Source organism: Thamnophis elegans, chromosome 7 (assembly GCF_009769535.1).
Source record: "Thamnophis elegans isolate rThaEle1 chromosome 7, rThaEle1.pri, whole genome shotgun sequence".
Classification (NCBI taxonomy): Eukaryota; Metazoa; Chordata; class Lepidosauria; order Squamata; family Colubridae; genus Thamnophis; species Thamnophis elegans.
The window spans coordinates 79,836,778-79,853,126 of record NC_045547.1 but is presented as its reverse complement, the minus strand read 5'-3'; the positions used below and the strand labels follow the sequence as shown (position 1 = coordinate 79,853,126).

General features: G+C 45.0%; 1 protein-coding gene across 1 annotated transcript in view; it reads left to right on the top strand.

Moving 5' to 3' along the window:
- Positions 1 to 16,349, top strand: part of LAMB1 (laminin subunit beta 1) — a 43,647-nt gene that overhangs the window by 7,221 nt on the left and 20,077 nt on the right. Inside the window, exons 3-10 of the mRNA XM_032221684.1 lie at positions 2,771 to 2,906; positions 5,105 to 5,178; positions 6,478 to 6,666; positions 8,369 to 8,432; positions 11,314 to 11,516; positions 11,679 to 11,799; positions 13,328 to 13,516; positions 14,451 to 14,630. Of these exons, the coding sequence (XP_032077575.1) occupies positions 2,771 to 2,906; positions 5,105 to 5,178; positions 6,478 to 6,666; positions 8,369 to 8,432; positions 11,314 to 11,516; positions 11,679 to 11,799; positions 13,328 to 13,516; positions 14,451 to 14,630 (1,156 nt within the window). The remainder of the gene's footprint in view (positions 1 to 2,770; positions 2,907 to 5,104; positions 5,179 to 6,477; positions 6,667 to 8,368; positions 8,433 to 11,313; positions 11,517 to 11,678; positions 11,800 to 13,327; positions 13,517 to 14,450; positions 14,631 to 16,349) is intronic.

Here is a 16,349-nt window from a genome sequence, read left to right as displayed (position 1 = left end):
CTTTTAAGATTCTTTTTTTTTTTTGGTATTATAGTTTTATTAGATTATAATATGACATACAAAGAGAATGCAAAAGTAAATATTAGGGAAAATAGGGAGGTGAATAATGAGTGAAAGAAAGGGAAAAAGAAAAAAAAGAAGACATTGACTTCCAACTTTTCTGGGTGCAGCTGAATAAGGCCTTAAGATCTACGCTCAACTTTTTACTTTTTCATAATAATGGAAAGTCGCCGTTTCCGTAACCAACAAATCCGTCCCATCGGTAAAAGGTCAAAGTTGCATCTTTTCCCACCCCAAATCTTCCGTTTCAGATTCTTAAAGCAAGACGCGTCCAATCAGGTAGCTCCTTCAAACCTACTTCAATTGTGGGCAAAACGATTCTAAACTCAGTTAGCGACGGAAAGGTTGGGGCTCTGTTCCAGTCGTGAGCCGGAGCCTGCTTGTATTCTGCTTTTTCCTCCTTTTCTTTGTTCCTTTAAGCTGACTAAGCAACCCCACATCCCCCTCCAGATAACCAGAAACATCTGCTGGTGTCTAAAAGTTGAGAGGAAGCAGACTTCATTTTTCAGACCCAGATATCTTTGTGCAAAATGCATCCCACTGTTTCCTATCCTGATTTGTTGTGGTTTGGTTTTTTTAAAACTTCCTGAATGCGATGAACATGAAATCCCCATGGATTTTTTTAGCCCCGGCTGTGTGATACAAGCAAGAACTCTTGATCTCTGTCTCCTGTGAGTTCTGTCTAAACCCAGATCCTCCCTGGGAAAGGACAGAAACGAAAACAGGAATGATATAAAAACACAACGACAGCAGGGACGGCTCGCTGCCATTTTGCTCTACGCGCATTTCGCTGTGCATGTGTGCGCCGTTGAGAGTAAATTGTCCAGCGCGTGCGCAGAACATTAAAAACGTTCAATCAGCTGGCGGGCACGCATTCAGATGAGCCGAGGTGGCGCAGTGGTTAGAGTGCAGCACTGCAGGCTACTTCAGCTGACTGCAGTTCTGCAGTTCGGCTGTTCAAATCTCACCGGCTCAAGGGTGACTCAGCCTTCCATCCTTCCGAGGTGGGTAAAATGAGGACCTGGATTGTTGTTGGGGGCGATATGCTGACTCTGTAAACCGCTTTGAGAGGGCTGAAAGCCCTATGAAGCAGTATATAAGTCTAACTGCTATTGCTATTGCACAGGCTGGTTTTCGGCACCGCTGCGCACACAAAGAGATCGTGCTCCGGAAAAGCCGAAGTTCCAAGTTCTGGCGCGCATGCACACCTGACAATCAACTGGCAGGGAAACATGGCTTCATGTGCCATTTTGGGCACTCGTGCCATAGGTTCACCATCACAGCTCTATACCACTTCAGACAAATGGTTATCCAACATCTTCTTAAAAACCTCCAGTGTTGGAGAACCCACCACTTCTGGTGGCAAGCTGTTCCACTGGTTAATTGTCCTCCCTGTCAGGAAATTTCTCCTTAGTTCTAGGTTGCTTCTCTCCATGTTTTGTCCAAATTGGCCTGAATTATGAACCTGTCTGCTCCATCTTAGAAGCAAACCCTGTGTTTATCCTTTTAATAGTTCTGGCACGAATTGCACAAATGTGATGTTATATAACACCCTGACCTGTAGCTGTTCTCCGATTTTTGCAAGGGAGAAGGTCACCCCTTGTTCCCCTTCAAAGGCAGAAGTGTTTATCTTAAAAAAAGTGAAAGAGAGATTAATAAATGTTTCGGGAGAAAGTCAGCATGGCTGAGAAAGCGTTTAGGTGGTCAGATGTTTAGAAAAGTACCAGCCAGCCTGACAACGTGACATTAAAGAAGACCAATTTCCAAAAATGGAAGTCTTCACTTGTTGGAAAGCAGTCAGAGAGAAAAGTGTCGAAGTCTTTGGTGCCAGTAAAGATAATAATGTTGGCTTCCCGTTGGGAGCGAGCTGTTTTTGCAGATGCGGAGCTGGTTGATCAGAAAGGTCGGCGGTTCGAATCCCTAGCGCCGTGTAACGGAGTGAGCTCCCGTTACTTGTCCCAGCTTCTGTCAACCTAGCAGTTCGAAAGCACGTAAAAAATGCAAGTAGAAAAATAGGGACCACCTTTGGTGGGAAGGTAACAGCGTTCCGTGCACCTTCGGCATTTAGCCATGCTGGCCACATGACCATGGAGATGTCTTTGGACAGTGCTGGCTTTGGACAGTGAGGAGGTTGGGGAGGAACATGGGCCCATCCTGGAGTCTGGGGAAGGCTCTGATGAGGGCTCTGTGTCAGAGGCAGACAGGCGGCCAGGGCCATCCAACAGTTATCACCTGCCTTCGGAGTCAGACATCAGTGAGGCAGAAGAACAGCTGGAGCCTGTTCCTAGTGAGCGCATGCACAGAGTTGCCAGAGGAAGGGAACAGCTAAAGAACAGGGGTCGACTTGGGAGTAAGGCCACAGGTGGACGATGAATGGCCCCTCCCAGAGGAAATAAAAGAGGAGCGAAAGGGGAGTGGAGTTTGCAGGAGGCAATTAGTTCGCTTAATTGGTTCGTGACTCTCCTAGACTCCTTGTCAAGTTTTGCAAGCTCTCCAAGACAGATGAGGTCTGTGACTGTAAATCCTCCCTCGAAAGACTTTGCTCGATGTGAATGAGCAGAATTCACAGTCAATTAATAAAAGGGGTTTTTGGGGACCGCAGTATGTTGGACATGAACAGTTCCAATGAAGTGGGAATTTAACGAAGTCTGAGTACCAGCCTTGAGAAATCATCGCTGTTGCAAAATTGATTTTGCCTTGCTAATTTCAGGATGACAAGAAATGTTTCACGTGTGATTCGCGAGATCCGTTCCACGACACTCTGAATCCTGACAGCCATCGCATTGAAAACGTGGTCACTACTTTCGCTCCGAATCGCCTGAAGCTGTGGTGGCAGTCAGAAAACGGTAGGCCACCTCAGGATATGATTGGAAGGTCCTGAAATGGACTTGGGAGGGCTGTACGTCAGTGGTGGGCTTCAAATTTTTTTAGAACCACTTCTGTAGGTGTGGCCTGCTTTGTGGGAGTGGCTTGCCAGCCATGTAACTGGGTGGGAGTGGCTTGCTGGCCATGTGACTGGGTGGGCGTGGACAACTTGTAAAATGTGGTGAAACTCACTTAACAATGCTCTTGCTTAGCAACCAAAATGTTGGCTCAGGGGAAGGAAGGGAAAAAAGAAGGAAAGAAAGAAAGGAAAGAAAGGAAGCAAGGAGGGGAAGGAAGGAGAAGGGAGAGGAAGGAAGAGAAATGAAATGAAGGAAGGAAGGAAGGAAGGAGAAAGGAAAGGGACAGAGAGGGAGGGGGAAAGAAAAGGAAGAAAAAAGGGAGGAAGGAGGGAGGGGAAAGGAGGGAGGGGAAGGGATGGAAGGAGGAGAAATGAAATGGATGGAAGGAAGGAGAAAGGAAAAGGACAGGGAGGGTGGGGGAAGGGTGATGAAAGAAAGAAAGAGAAAGGAAGAAGGGAGGGAGGAGAAGGGAGGGGAAAGGAGGGAAGGAGGAAAAATGAAATGAAGGAAGGAAGGAAGGAAGGAAGGAGAAAGGAAAGGGACAGAGAGGGAGGGGGAAGGGGGAGGAAGGAAGGAAGAAAAGAAGGAAAGAAAGGGAAGGAAGAAGGGAGAGGAAGGGAGGGAAGGAGGAGAAATGAAGGAAGGAGAAAGGTAAGGGATAGGGAGGGAGGGGCAGGGAGGAAGGAAGGAAGGAAAGAAAGAGATGGGAAGGGAAGGAGGGAAGGAATGAGGGAGGGGAAGGGAGGGAAGGAGGAGAAATAAATGAATGAATGAATGAATGAAGGAAGGAAGGAAGGAAGGAAGGAAGGAAGGAGAAAGGAAAAGGACAGGGAGGGAGGGGCAAGGGGGATGAAGGAAACAAAGAAAGAGAAAGGAAGGAGGGAGGGAGGAGAAGGGAGGGGAAAGGAGGGAAGGAGGAGAAATGAAATGAAGGAAGGAAGGAAGGGGAAAGGAAAGGGACAGGGAGGGAGAGTGAAGTGGGAGGAAGGAAGAAAGAAAAGAAGGAAAGAAAGAAAAGGGAAGGGAAGGAAGAAGGGAGGGGAAGGGAGGGAAGGAGGAGAAATGAAGGAAGGAGAAAGGTAAGGGATAGGGAGGGAGGGGCAGGGAGGAAGGAAGGAAGGAAAGAAAGAGATGGGAAGGGAAGGAGGGAAGGAATGAGGGAGGGGAAGGGAGGGAAGGAGGAGAAATAAATGAATGAATGAATGAAGGAAGGAAGGAAGGAAGGAAGGAAGGAAGGAGAAAGGAAAAGGACAGGGAGGGAGGGGCAAGGGGGATGAAGGAAACAAAGAAAGAGAAAGGAAGGAGGGAGGGAGGAGAAGGGAGGGGAAAGGAGGGAAGGAGGAGAAATGAAATGAAGGAAGGAAGGAAGGGGAAAGGAAAGGGACAGGGAGGGAGAGTGAAGTGGGAGGAAGGAAGAAAGAAAAGAAGGAAAGAAAGAAAAGGGAAGGGAAGGAAGAAGGGAGGGGAAGGGAGGGAAGGAGGAGAAATGAAGGAAGGAGAAAGGTAAGGGATAGGGAGGGAGGGGCAGGGAGGAAGGAAGGAAAGAAAGAGATGGGAAGGGAAGGAGGGAAGGAATGAGGGAGGGGAAGGGAGGGAAGGAGGAGAAATAAATGAATGAATGAAGGAAGGAAGGAAGGAAGGAAGGAAGGAAGGAGAAAGGAAAAGGACAGGGAGGGAGGGGCAAGGGGGATGAAGGAAACAAAGAAAGAGAAAGGAAGGAGGGAGGGAGGAGAAGGGAGGGGAAAGGAGGGAAGGAGGAGAAATGAAATGAAGGAAGGAAGGAAGGGGAAAGGAAAGGGACAGGGAGGGAGAGGGAAGTGGGAGGAAGGAAGAAAGAAAAGAAGGAAAGAAAGAAAAGGGAAGGGAAGGAAGAAGGGAGGGGAAGGGAGGGAAGGGGGAGAAATGAAATGAAGGTAGGAAAGAAAGAAAGAAAGAAAGGAAAGGAAGGAAGGAAAAGAAAAGAAAAAAGAGTGGATTTGGTTTGAAGCCCTGCCTGTCTCCCTCGGGGGAATTCAAGAGACAGAATTCAACTTTTAACAAATGTTCTTGTTTACAATGAAACTTCTTCTCCCCTCCCCCTTTATTTTTTGATCCTGTAGGAGTCGAAAATGTGACCGTCCAATTGGACCTAGAGGCGGAATTCCATTTCACTCATCTCATTATGACCTTCAAGGTAAAAACCCCCATAATATTTCCTCCCCTGCCCCCCAATTGCAAAGAGCCCAAGATCCTGGCCCTCAATGCCAGTTAGAGGCTTAACTAAGTATTTTCTCCTCGTAAGATAAGTGGTATTAAAGGATTTTTTTTAAAAAAAAACAAACACCGATTGATCCTGGAATGCAAGAGAGAAGGCAGACAACAAATTCCAGAGTTTTATGGTGCAATTTAATTGGCCGTGTTCTGCCTTTTTAGATAAGAACCGCTTTGAACGCATCTCCAAACACTCGAAAAGTAGAGAAGGATTTAATGTTTCTTCTTCATATCTGTATTCCTGCAGCTGGGGTATTTTTTTTGGGGGGGGGGGAGTTCTGATCACTGGTTTTTTTTTCCCTTGCTCCGAATTAATTTCCTATCCCTGGTGTCAAATGTTTGCCAAACTTCCACAATTAAATGATTGAAGGCAACAAAGATAAACGAAGTCTTAAATTCCTTCCTTTTGGCTGTGGAAAATAATGTTGGGGGAGGCAGAGGGGGGAAAACATCTGTATACAAAATGTTGTTGTTTTTGCTTTGCAACAGATGTCCTGGCAGGACAGATGTATGGTAAAATACTCCTTTAAAAAAAAAAGGATTTGCAAATATTTCATCCTCTTTGAGAGTTTCACTCCGAAAAGACATAATATGAACTGCGATGGTTGAATTGCACAGCTTATAGGAACATTAAGAAATAAAAGTTTTTCTACGGTTGACATTAGGATGTGTTCTAGTCTTGCTTTAGGGATGAAAGCCGGCTGGGTAACTTTGGTCCAGTCACCAGGTGTCTGTGAGTTCTAGTCCCATCTCAGGTATGAAAGCCAAATGGGCAACTTTGGGCCAATCACTAGGTGTCTGTGAGTTCTAGCCCCACCCTAGGCATGAAAGCCAGCTGGGTGACTTTGGTCCAATCACTAGGTGTCTGTGAGTTCTAGTCCCACCTTAGGCATGAAAGCTAATTGGATGATTCTGGTCCAATCACTAGGAGTCTGAGTTCTAGTCCCACCCTAGGCATGAAAGCCAGCTGGGTGACTTTGGGCCAATCACTAGGTGTCTGTGAGTTCTAGTCCCATCTTAGGTATGAGAGCCAGGTGGGCAACTTTGGACCACTCCCTCTCCTTGGGATCAAAATAAAGAATGAAATAAAATAAAAATCTGTGTGAGGATGTGTATTAAAAAAAACCAGAAAAGGGGATATTTAAATTTCCAATATCGACAGAAAGGAACCAATTTTGTAGCTCCAATTGTTCTAAAATCCTTTTTGTTGTTATTTTTTTAGACTTTTCGCCCTTCTGCCATGTTGATTGAAAGATCCTCAGACTTTGGCAAAACTTGGCAAGTCTACCGCTACTTTGCCTATGACTGTGAGAATTCATTCCCCGGCGTCTCCAACGGACCGATGAAGAAAGTGGACGATATTATTTGTGATTCCCGCTATTCTGACATTGAACCTTCCACTGAGGGAGAGGTTGGTCCTCCATATATAATAAGTAGCTGGATACCTGTGCTTCATGATGAAACTATGTGATTGGGCTACGCAGAAGAAATTTAGTTCACAATCCGTTGTCTCAGTGGCGGTCGGTGATTGAAACACATTAGGGAATATCTCTCCCGCCGCCTTGAGTCTGGAAACAGTTCCATAGGTGGAAGGCGTAGACATTTTGATGAGGTACCGACGTTTAGTACTGTAAGGAGCCCCAGACCACTCCTCAGTGAAGGAGTGGAACATCTGCCAGTTTGAACTGAGGTAACGGAATGTGAGGCAACTAGCAGTTGGAACAGAGTTCTTTTCAGGTGGGGAGGGTGAGTAGAGCTCCTTAGCATCGGAGGATGTTAATTACTGTACAAGAAATACTAATGGCCTGATGGTCATTTCAAAAAATCCTTTCTTAACGAGCACCTAGAAGCCAAGGGGAACATACGTGCCAATTTTCAAGTTTGTCGGCTTTACGGTTCTGGAGATTTCATGATGAGTGAGTGGTACTTGGCTTTTATATATATGGATTGAAGAACCTTACAGATAGTCCTCAACTTATAACCATAATGGAGCCCAAAACCTCTGTTGTTAAGTGAGATATTTCTTAAGTGAGTTTTGCCCCATTTTACAACAGGCATCCCCAACCCCTGGGCTGCGGCCTTTTTGGAATTAGGGTGTGAGAGTAGCAGATTTGCACGCTTGCTGTGCAGCTCTTGCACAAGCAGCAGATGTTCACGCGGGTGTGAAGATCCATTAGTGCAAATGGCACCCTTAACCCTAACCCACCGCTCACACAAAGGGAGTTTTGCACATGCACACAAGTGCCCTCCGCTTGTGCAAATGAAGCTCCATGCACAAGCACATGCGCTTGTCGCTCACACACACAATCATTTCCTCCCTTCCCCCATCCCATCTGCAAAACCGGAAAGGTTGGGGAATCATACAACCTTTCTCGCTAAGTGAATCACTGCCGTGGAGAAATTCGTAACCCGGTGTCAGGCCTACAGCCATCTTTCATTTTGGATCTCTGGCCCGCCACACTTTCTATTATTCTACTATGCATTTTCTATGGTGGGAAAATGGGATTGTACGGAGTTAGATGCTATGTAGCCATAACTACATTCTTTCTAGAAAACCAAGGTCATCCTTTGTCTTTGCACCTCTGCACCTGACCGGAACTGGGTGGGTGGAACTGCCAGCATGGCAGTGGGAGATTGGACCATGGGATGGACTTGTGGGTGTGTGTGGGGCAAGATCTTGAACTTTCAGCTGGGTGGGGAAAACCGGGAAGCTTTCAGATTCGGGTTTCCACAGATGTGCCAACGTGGCTCTCTTAATAAATTGGAACTTTGAGGAATCCTTTGCCTTGGACTTTGGTTTACTTTTGGGTGCTATTTGGAACCCTGACACCCGGTTGTTAAGTGAATCTGGCTTCCTCGTTGACTTTGCTGGCCGGAAGGGAGTCATGTGACTTGGGGGATACTGTCACCGTCATAAATACGAACCGGCAGCCAAGGGTCTGAATTTTGATGGATGCTACAAAGCTCATAACTCTGAGAAACTGTCCTAAGTCACATTTTTCAGTGCCGTTGTAACTTTGAATGGCCATTAAGCGAACAGTTGTAAGTCGGGGCCTTATATTTGCAAAAATTGAAATCTTTCTCGTATTGACGTATTCCCGTGTCACTTTCAGGTCATTTACCGCGTCTTGGATCCGGCTTTCCGAATAGAAGACCCCTACAGTCCAAGGATTCAAAGTATGTTTCCCCGTCCTTTTTTTTAAAAGCAGATTTTTTATTGTTCCTTCTGAATTGAATTGAATTGAATTTTATTCTTTGTATGCCGCCCTTCTCCGGGAAGGACTCAGGGCGGCGAACAATTCAAAAGGGGAAAAGGGGAACATAAAACGAAATACAGATAATTAAAATAAGCAAGAGTCACGCAACCATACAAGTCGAGAGGGGAGGGGAACTCATCAACCCCAGGCCTGCCGGCAAAGCCAGGTTTTGACGGCTTTTCGGAAGGCCTGGAGAGAGGTGAGAGTCCGAATCCCTGCGGGGAGTTCATTCCAGAGGGCCGGAGCTGCCACAGAGAAGGCCCTCCCCCGGGTAGTAGCCAGATGGCATTGGCTAGTAGATGGAACCCGGAGGAGGCCAACCCTGTGTGATCTAATGGGCCTGTGGGAGGTAATTGGCAGCAGGCGGTCTCTCAAGTACCCAGGACCAATACCATGAAGGGCTTTATAAGTTACAACTAGCACCTTGAAGCGTATCCGGAGACTGATCGGTAACCAGTGCAGCTCGTGGAGGATAGGTGTAACGTGGGTGTACCGAGGTGCCCCCACAATCGCTCGCGCGGCTGCGTTCTGGACGAGTTGAAGTCTCCGAATACTCTCTGCAACATCTTACAATCATCACATTAACGTTGTTATGTCATCATACCTGTATTTATCAATCTTACATCACTACTACATTTATATACATTCATCTTTAGTTCTATACAGTTCTCTGTTGTTTTTCAGCTGAATTAACTTTACTCCTGTTATGCAACTATTTATACCAATTATCCCAAATTTCATCGTATTCAGACTCTTCTTTGTCCTTCAATCTTAATGCTAACGTGTCCATTTCTGCACAATCTAAGATTTTCTGAATCACTCATTAATCTGGGGCAGGGCTCGGCAAACCTAAACACTCAAAGAGCCACTTGGACCCGTTTCCCACAGAAAAGAATACACCGGGAGCCACAAAGGTCCTAACCGGAAGCCCCCCCATTCAATTCTGGAGCTGACCAGAAGTTCAGTTCCCCCACCATAGAGTCTCCTCCTAGCGCGGTGTACTTTTTCCTCTACCTGTCATAACCGAAAGCCCTATCAATTGTGGAGACCACTGGAAAACCCTCCCCTTCCCATAGAGTCTTCTCCTGGCGCACTGTGCTTCTCCCCCCTCCCCCCACCACCGGAAGCTCCCCTCCAAATTGTGGCACCGACCGGTGACGGAGCCGCAGCCGAGGGAGGAAAGAGCCACATGTGGCTCCAGAGCTGCAGTTTGTTGACCCCTGATCTGGGGGAGTACTACTTTGTTTCCAACATTGGGCAAACATTATTCTAGCTGTAGTCAACGGGTGTATTTGTATGTATTTAATTTTATTTCTATATTTCCCCTTTGTTATTCCCAGCAGAAAGAGTTCCAGTTTGTATTCTATTCGTTCCTCTGTAATTTGTTGTATCCATTTCCAAATTTTCATCCAATATTTTTGAGATTCCGGACAGGTCCACCATATATGATAGAATCTCCCTTGCATTTTTTTTTCACTTCCAGCAGGTCACATTCATATTCCCCGTCCCCTATCCCCATCTTTGTTTTCCGTCCCAATGCATTCTAACTGCCCGGTAGGTCAAAATTACTCAATGTTTAGAGACAGCTAAGCGTCATTCACTCCTGTTTAGTGCTCCGAAAATTGCACAATTTGCTTTTCTAAACAGAAGAACATATGGCTGTAATTAAAAGGAAAAAAAAACATTTTAAGACATCCGCGGGGCGAACAATACATTCTGTTCATCGATGGTGCCCAGATCTCAGTAGGCCCTCAACTGAACTTCTTATCAACCCTACAGCGGTATCTCCTTGCCAAAGAATTTTCATTAACACCAACCTGCATTCCCGCAGAGATCAAAGGAGCAGAGAAACAAGGGTGCTTATAAATCCATGAAAGGGAGCTAAAATCTTTTGGGGGTACCCATTGTCCAGAAAGATTAATGGGAGCATAATTAAGTCTTCAAAGTCTTGGTAACGGGTTTCACCGCAGCCTTCAGTGTTGGTGATGTTTAAAAAGCACTTAGGGTGAATCATCTCCCTTCTTTCAACTTATTTACTCGTATAAGTGTTTGGAGATTATTTTCCACCCCATCAAAGATCCCCTAGGATTAGTGAAAATGAGGGAAGACCCGAGGAATAGTTCCAGGTGTGAGTTGGAAAAAAGCTTGATAAAGCAAAGTTCAGTACGGTTCAAATGATTGGAGGAGACACGTGTTTACGTCTGTTTGAAGTCCTAGGATGAAAGAAAAACGGATCGCAAATAAAATAAAAGCTTTTAAAGTTGTAACACAATTACAAGCATGATCCGGTACTTAGTTATAAGCTACCTGATTTGTGTGTTCGGATTAGTATTTTGCTGACGCTGAAAAACAAAGAAAAAAAAACAATTAGGTTTAGAACTCGCGGTTATTACTTGTTTGTTGTCGGCGTGCTTCTGTGCTCATTCGTTGGTGCGATTTAGAACTTGCGGTTTTCTTCCTGTGGTTTCGTTGGCGTGCTTTTGTCGAGCGCGCATTTGTCGGTGAACCCCTTTTTCCTTTTTCAAAAAAAATGGCCTGTTTTTGCGAAAAACAAGTTGTTATTTGCTCATCCCCCCCCCAAGTCCTAGGAGGACTCTACAAGCCTCCCAAAGCTCTGCATGACCTTGGGGGGGGGGGGAAATGAGGCATGCAAAGGGTTTGGGAGGCCTGCAGAATGCAAAAGCTTAAAAAAAAATTACCTCTTCAAAATCATGGTGCATCTTATACTCCAGTGCATCTTATAGTCCAAAAAATACAGTATATGAGTTTTCTTGGTTTTCTTCCTTCTTTTATTTTTTTAGATATGTTAAAGATTACAAATTTAAGAATCAACTTTGCCAAGCTGCACACCCTGGGAGACAACCTTCTGGATTCCAGAATGGAAATCAAAGAAAAGTATTATTACGCCATTTATGACATGGTGGTACGTGGGAACTGCTTCTGTTACGGGCACGCCAGCGAATGCGCCCCGGTGCACGGCTACGACGAAGAGGTGGAAGGAATGGTAAACGTCTACATTGCTTTCCTGATGTTTATTTCCTTGTCATTCTGCCACTGGTGTTGAAAAGCTTCGTCCTTGATTGACGACAGAAAACAACTTTCATCTGAAATGAAATCGGAGGCGTCCTTGGTGCTCTCTGAGCCTGGTTGTCTCATTTTCTGACAGGTTCATGGCCATTGCATGTGTCGGCACAACACCAAAGGTTTAAACTGCGAGCAGTGCTTGGATTTCTACCACGATTTGCCATGGCGTCCCGCAGAAGGCCGGAACAGCAATGCCTGCAAAAGTAAGTTGTAACTACATTAATCACTACTTGTAAAGTCTCTGGCATTGAAGTTTGATCTTGGCTGAATATCTGTCCTTTTATGAATAATCCAAGACAGGGGTATCAAACTTGATTCCATTGAGGGCCACATCCAGATTGTGTTTGACTTTTGAGGGGAGCAGGGTGTACGTGGCCAGCTTGACGTCACTTGTGTGTGAGGTGTTTGTGGCTATCCGAGTCTTCTGCCAGTGAAAACAGGCTCCCGAGCTCCGTTTCGGCTGCATCGCCTCCTGCAACCATCGACCAGTGAAAACGGAACTCAGGAGGGCCGTCGGCGGCCCTTGGGAGCTCCGTTTTCAGCTGCGATGGCCTCCTGCAACCCTCTGCCAGTGAAAACAGAACTCTGTTTTCGCTGGCAGAAACACTACAGGCTGGTCCTTTGTTGTTTCCAGGGTGGGCCTGTGGGCCAGATCTAAGCATCCTGCAGGCCAGATTTGGCTCACGGGCTTTGAGTTTGACACCTTTGATCCAAGAGATGAGAATGAATTCAGCTAAAAATATTCTACCCTGAGCACTCTGTTTCTGAAGAGCAGAAAAATACAAAGTAGAATTGCCAAACCTTGGGAAGAATTAGAAATCAAAATGACTGGAAGGCTGGATTTTTCCCGTAATATTTGAGAACAGGATCCTATCTTTCCCCCTGCCCCGGAGCACCCCCTACAAGGTGCTTTTAAAAGCAAGTTTATATTATCCATAAAGAGATTAGGGGCTCATTGGTAGCTTCACATTGCAATAAAGAAGCACATACATTCAATTTTGCCACTATTAAGATTGTTGGACGAGCAGGCACAAAAACAGCCAGAGAAGTGATTGAAGCCTGGGAAACAGGCCCCCCATCAGGCAACAGGAGGGCTGATTTACCACCACCTTATAAAGTACTTAGGAGGTGGGGGCTTGGCAGCACAAGGAAACAATAGCCAGCGACATAACAGCCAGTCACCAACACTCCAATCCACATCTGAAAAGCTACACACAATAGACGCCATATAAATACCACACACAGAACAGCCCAAAACATACAATGAAGTTACTTGAGGATGGGCTCCAGCACGATTCCGAAAACTCGGAAGACAAAATTGCTGGTCCCGTTGACCGACCCAGAATGGATCCTGCAACATTATCCCGGGACACATCTATTCCAGAGGTGGGTTCCTACCAGTTCTGACCGGTTCAGCCGAGTAGGTAGTAATTCGGCTGGCCATGCCCCCAAACTGATTCTATTGGCGGCGTCTATGGTGGCGCCATCTTGTTTTTTCAAAAAAAAAATCCCTACTGCGCATGCGCACGAAATGTCTCCCTGAGCGAACCAGCAGTTACGGAAGCCGGAAGCCGCCCCTGGTCTATTCGCCTTCATTCCCGCGATTAGGAACCGTCAATCAACTGTCACATGAGGCTATCGTTTTTTTACTCGTTTGTTTAATTTACTTATCAAGTGCATTTGCTGCCCATCTCGCGACTTGCCTTTAATTTTTCTCCTTGTCCTCTTAAGAGTGCAATTGCAATGAGCATTCCGCGCAGTGCCATTTTGATACGGCTGTTTACGTAGCCACGGGAAACACCAGCGGTGGGGTGTGTGACGATTGCCAACACAACACGGTGGGACACAATTGTGAGCAGTGCAAGCCCTTCTACTTTCAACATCCGGAGAGGGATATCCGTGATCCCCATATTTGTGAACGTAAGTCCTTCGTCTTTTTTCTCAGGAAACACAGGTACTCCTCGACTTACAACTGATTCATTTAGTGACCGTTTGAAGTTACGATGGCAGTAAAAAAAACTTAGGATTGTTTTTCACACTTACGACCCATTGTCCTGTGATCAAAATTCAGCCACTTGGCAACTGACTCATATTTATGACGGTTGCAGTATCCCAGGGTCACGCAATCCGCTTTTACGACCTTCTGACAGGCAAAATCCATGGGGAAGCCAGATTCACTTAACAACCGTGTTAATAACTTTAAAAGAACTGGACAAAATTATGTTAGAAACGAGGATTGCAATGTTCATTACCTGCTTTTCCCCCTGCTAATGTCCATTCCTTAATTCTGGACTCAGTTGTGGTCGTAAGTCGAGGACTACGTGTAGCTGATAAAGTAAAGAAATCCTATTTCTGTTTTGAGATAATGAGATTTATACATCAAAAGAACGGACCAAAAAGGTCACTTAACGTCTGTTTTGCTAAATGGAATGGAAATTTTGACTTCAATTGTGGATAAAATAAGGAAATCCCATCAATCATTCTGAGATAATGAGATTTATAAATTTTAAAAACTGGAGAAAACAGAGTTATAAAAGATGATCGCAATTCTCATTGCCTGCTTTTTTAATGCTTATATCCCTTCCTTAATTTTGGACTCCATTGTGATTGTAAGTCAAGGACTACTTGAAGCTGATAAAATAAGAAAATCCTATCAATCCTTCTGAGATAATGAGATTTAGGCATCAAATGAATTGGAGAAAACTGAGTTATAGAAGACCATTGCAATACCCATTCTGCTATTTTTCCGCCAATGTCCATTCCTTAATTTTAGACGCAGGCTCATAAGTTCGGACTACCTTTATGGGTTTGTACCTTGGTGTGGGCGCATTAGAAAATGTGTTTCTTCGTTTAGCGTGCAACTGTGACCCGGTGGGCTCTGAGAACGGCGGAATCTGCGATCGATACACCGACTACTCGGCCGGCCTCATCGCGGGACAGTGCCGCTGCAAATTCTTCGTGGAAGGGGAACGTTGCGACACTTGCAAGGAAGGATTTTACGGATTAAGTATAGACGACCCTCTGGGCTGTCAGTGTAAGTGCAACCTGGTTTGTGTTGAGGCTGAACAAACGTTTGAAAAAATGGGATTTGGGAGATGAGAAGCCGATATATCATTTTGACGAGGCTGAAGTCCCTGCCATGATGCTATTTTATTGCACTGATATTAAGATCAATTCGTTTGGAATTTGGTGTTGTATGAGAGAGACGCTTAAGAGAGGGTGTGTTTCTTCCCTGTCTATGCAGTTGGGCCTGTTTCATTTATTTTTATTTCTTGATCAAATGTCTACATCGCCCAATTCCAATTGCAGGACAGTGAAATGGTTCGATTTGCTTCTGAAGCAGTAGTTATCTCTAATTCTATTCCTTGTGGAACTACTGGGAAAATATTCCTGTGCAACTCCCTTAATTTGGGATAGAGTTCGGGTCACTGGATGGAGCTGAGAATTTACTGGCCAGCTGCCCTTCCTGACGCCTATAGTTAGGTGCGATGAACTTTCCAGTGTTTTATTGAGCTGTATATTTCATATTATCGGACCAATATAGTTTGAGTAAGCATCAGATATAATTCTGTTTTTGATGCTTTTATGTCAGCTTGTACACAATACCCTGATGGCACGCTACTTACTACTGGTTTTAATTTTTCTCGTACCGTTCATTGCAACTTTAGCCTGCAGTGAAATACACGCAAGCACAAATAAGACACTGCTTTCTTTGATCAAAGAAAAAAAATCTCATTTATTTCTACTTGGAAACCACTTCTGGACTTTATGCTTGAGGTAGAAAAAAAAATGAAACTTTGATTTCGGGTTTTACCAATTAGATAAATTCATTGTTATAGAAATGGCTAGTTTAATACTATTATGTAAAAGTAACAAAGTTGAGGTTTGATGCTAGCCGTTCGGCAGTTCGATTCCCACCAGCTGGGATGAGTTGACTCATCCTTCCATCCTTCCGAGGTGGGTAAAATAAGAACCCAGATTGTTGGGGGCAAGAGGCTGACTCTGTAAACCGCTTAGAGAGTGCTGTAAAAGCACTGTGAATCGATATATAAGTCTAAGTGTTATCGCTATTGTTATTTAAGTTGTGGTGGTGCAGTTGGTTACTCGGCCCACAGTCGGGAGTTCGATCTTGACTGGCTCAAGGTTGACTCAGCCTTCTATCCTCCCGAGGTCAGTAAAATGAAGACCCAGATTGTTGGGGGGCAAGAGGCTGACTCTGTAAACAGCTTAGAGAGGACTGTAAAAGCACTGTGAAGCGGTATATAAGTCTAAGTGCTATTGCTATTGCTATTGCTATCTATCTATCATCTATCTATCTATCTATCTATCTATCTATCTATCTATCTATCTATCTATCTATCTATCTCAGGTTGACTCAGCCTTTCATCCTTCCGAGGTGGGTAAAATGAGGACCCAGATTGTTGGGGGCAATAGGCGGACTCTGTAAACCGCTTAGAGAGGGCTGTAAAAGCACCGTGAAGCGGTATATAAATCTAAGGGCTATTGCCGCTGTCTTATTTTTTTGTTCTTTCCCCCCTTCTTTTCTACACTTTCCCCTTCCCCTATTTTTCCTACTATTTGCTCTTGTAGTTTTCGATTTTACATCATGAACTAATTAAAAAAAAAAGCATGAATAAGCCAAAGAGAGAAACTAAAACTGCGGAAGGAAAGAGAGAAAAGTCATTTGTCGTTAAACCTCCAGAGAGAAAAAAAAATGAGTGATGGTGTTGAGATAAATATTTGTCGCAAGTCT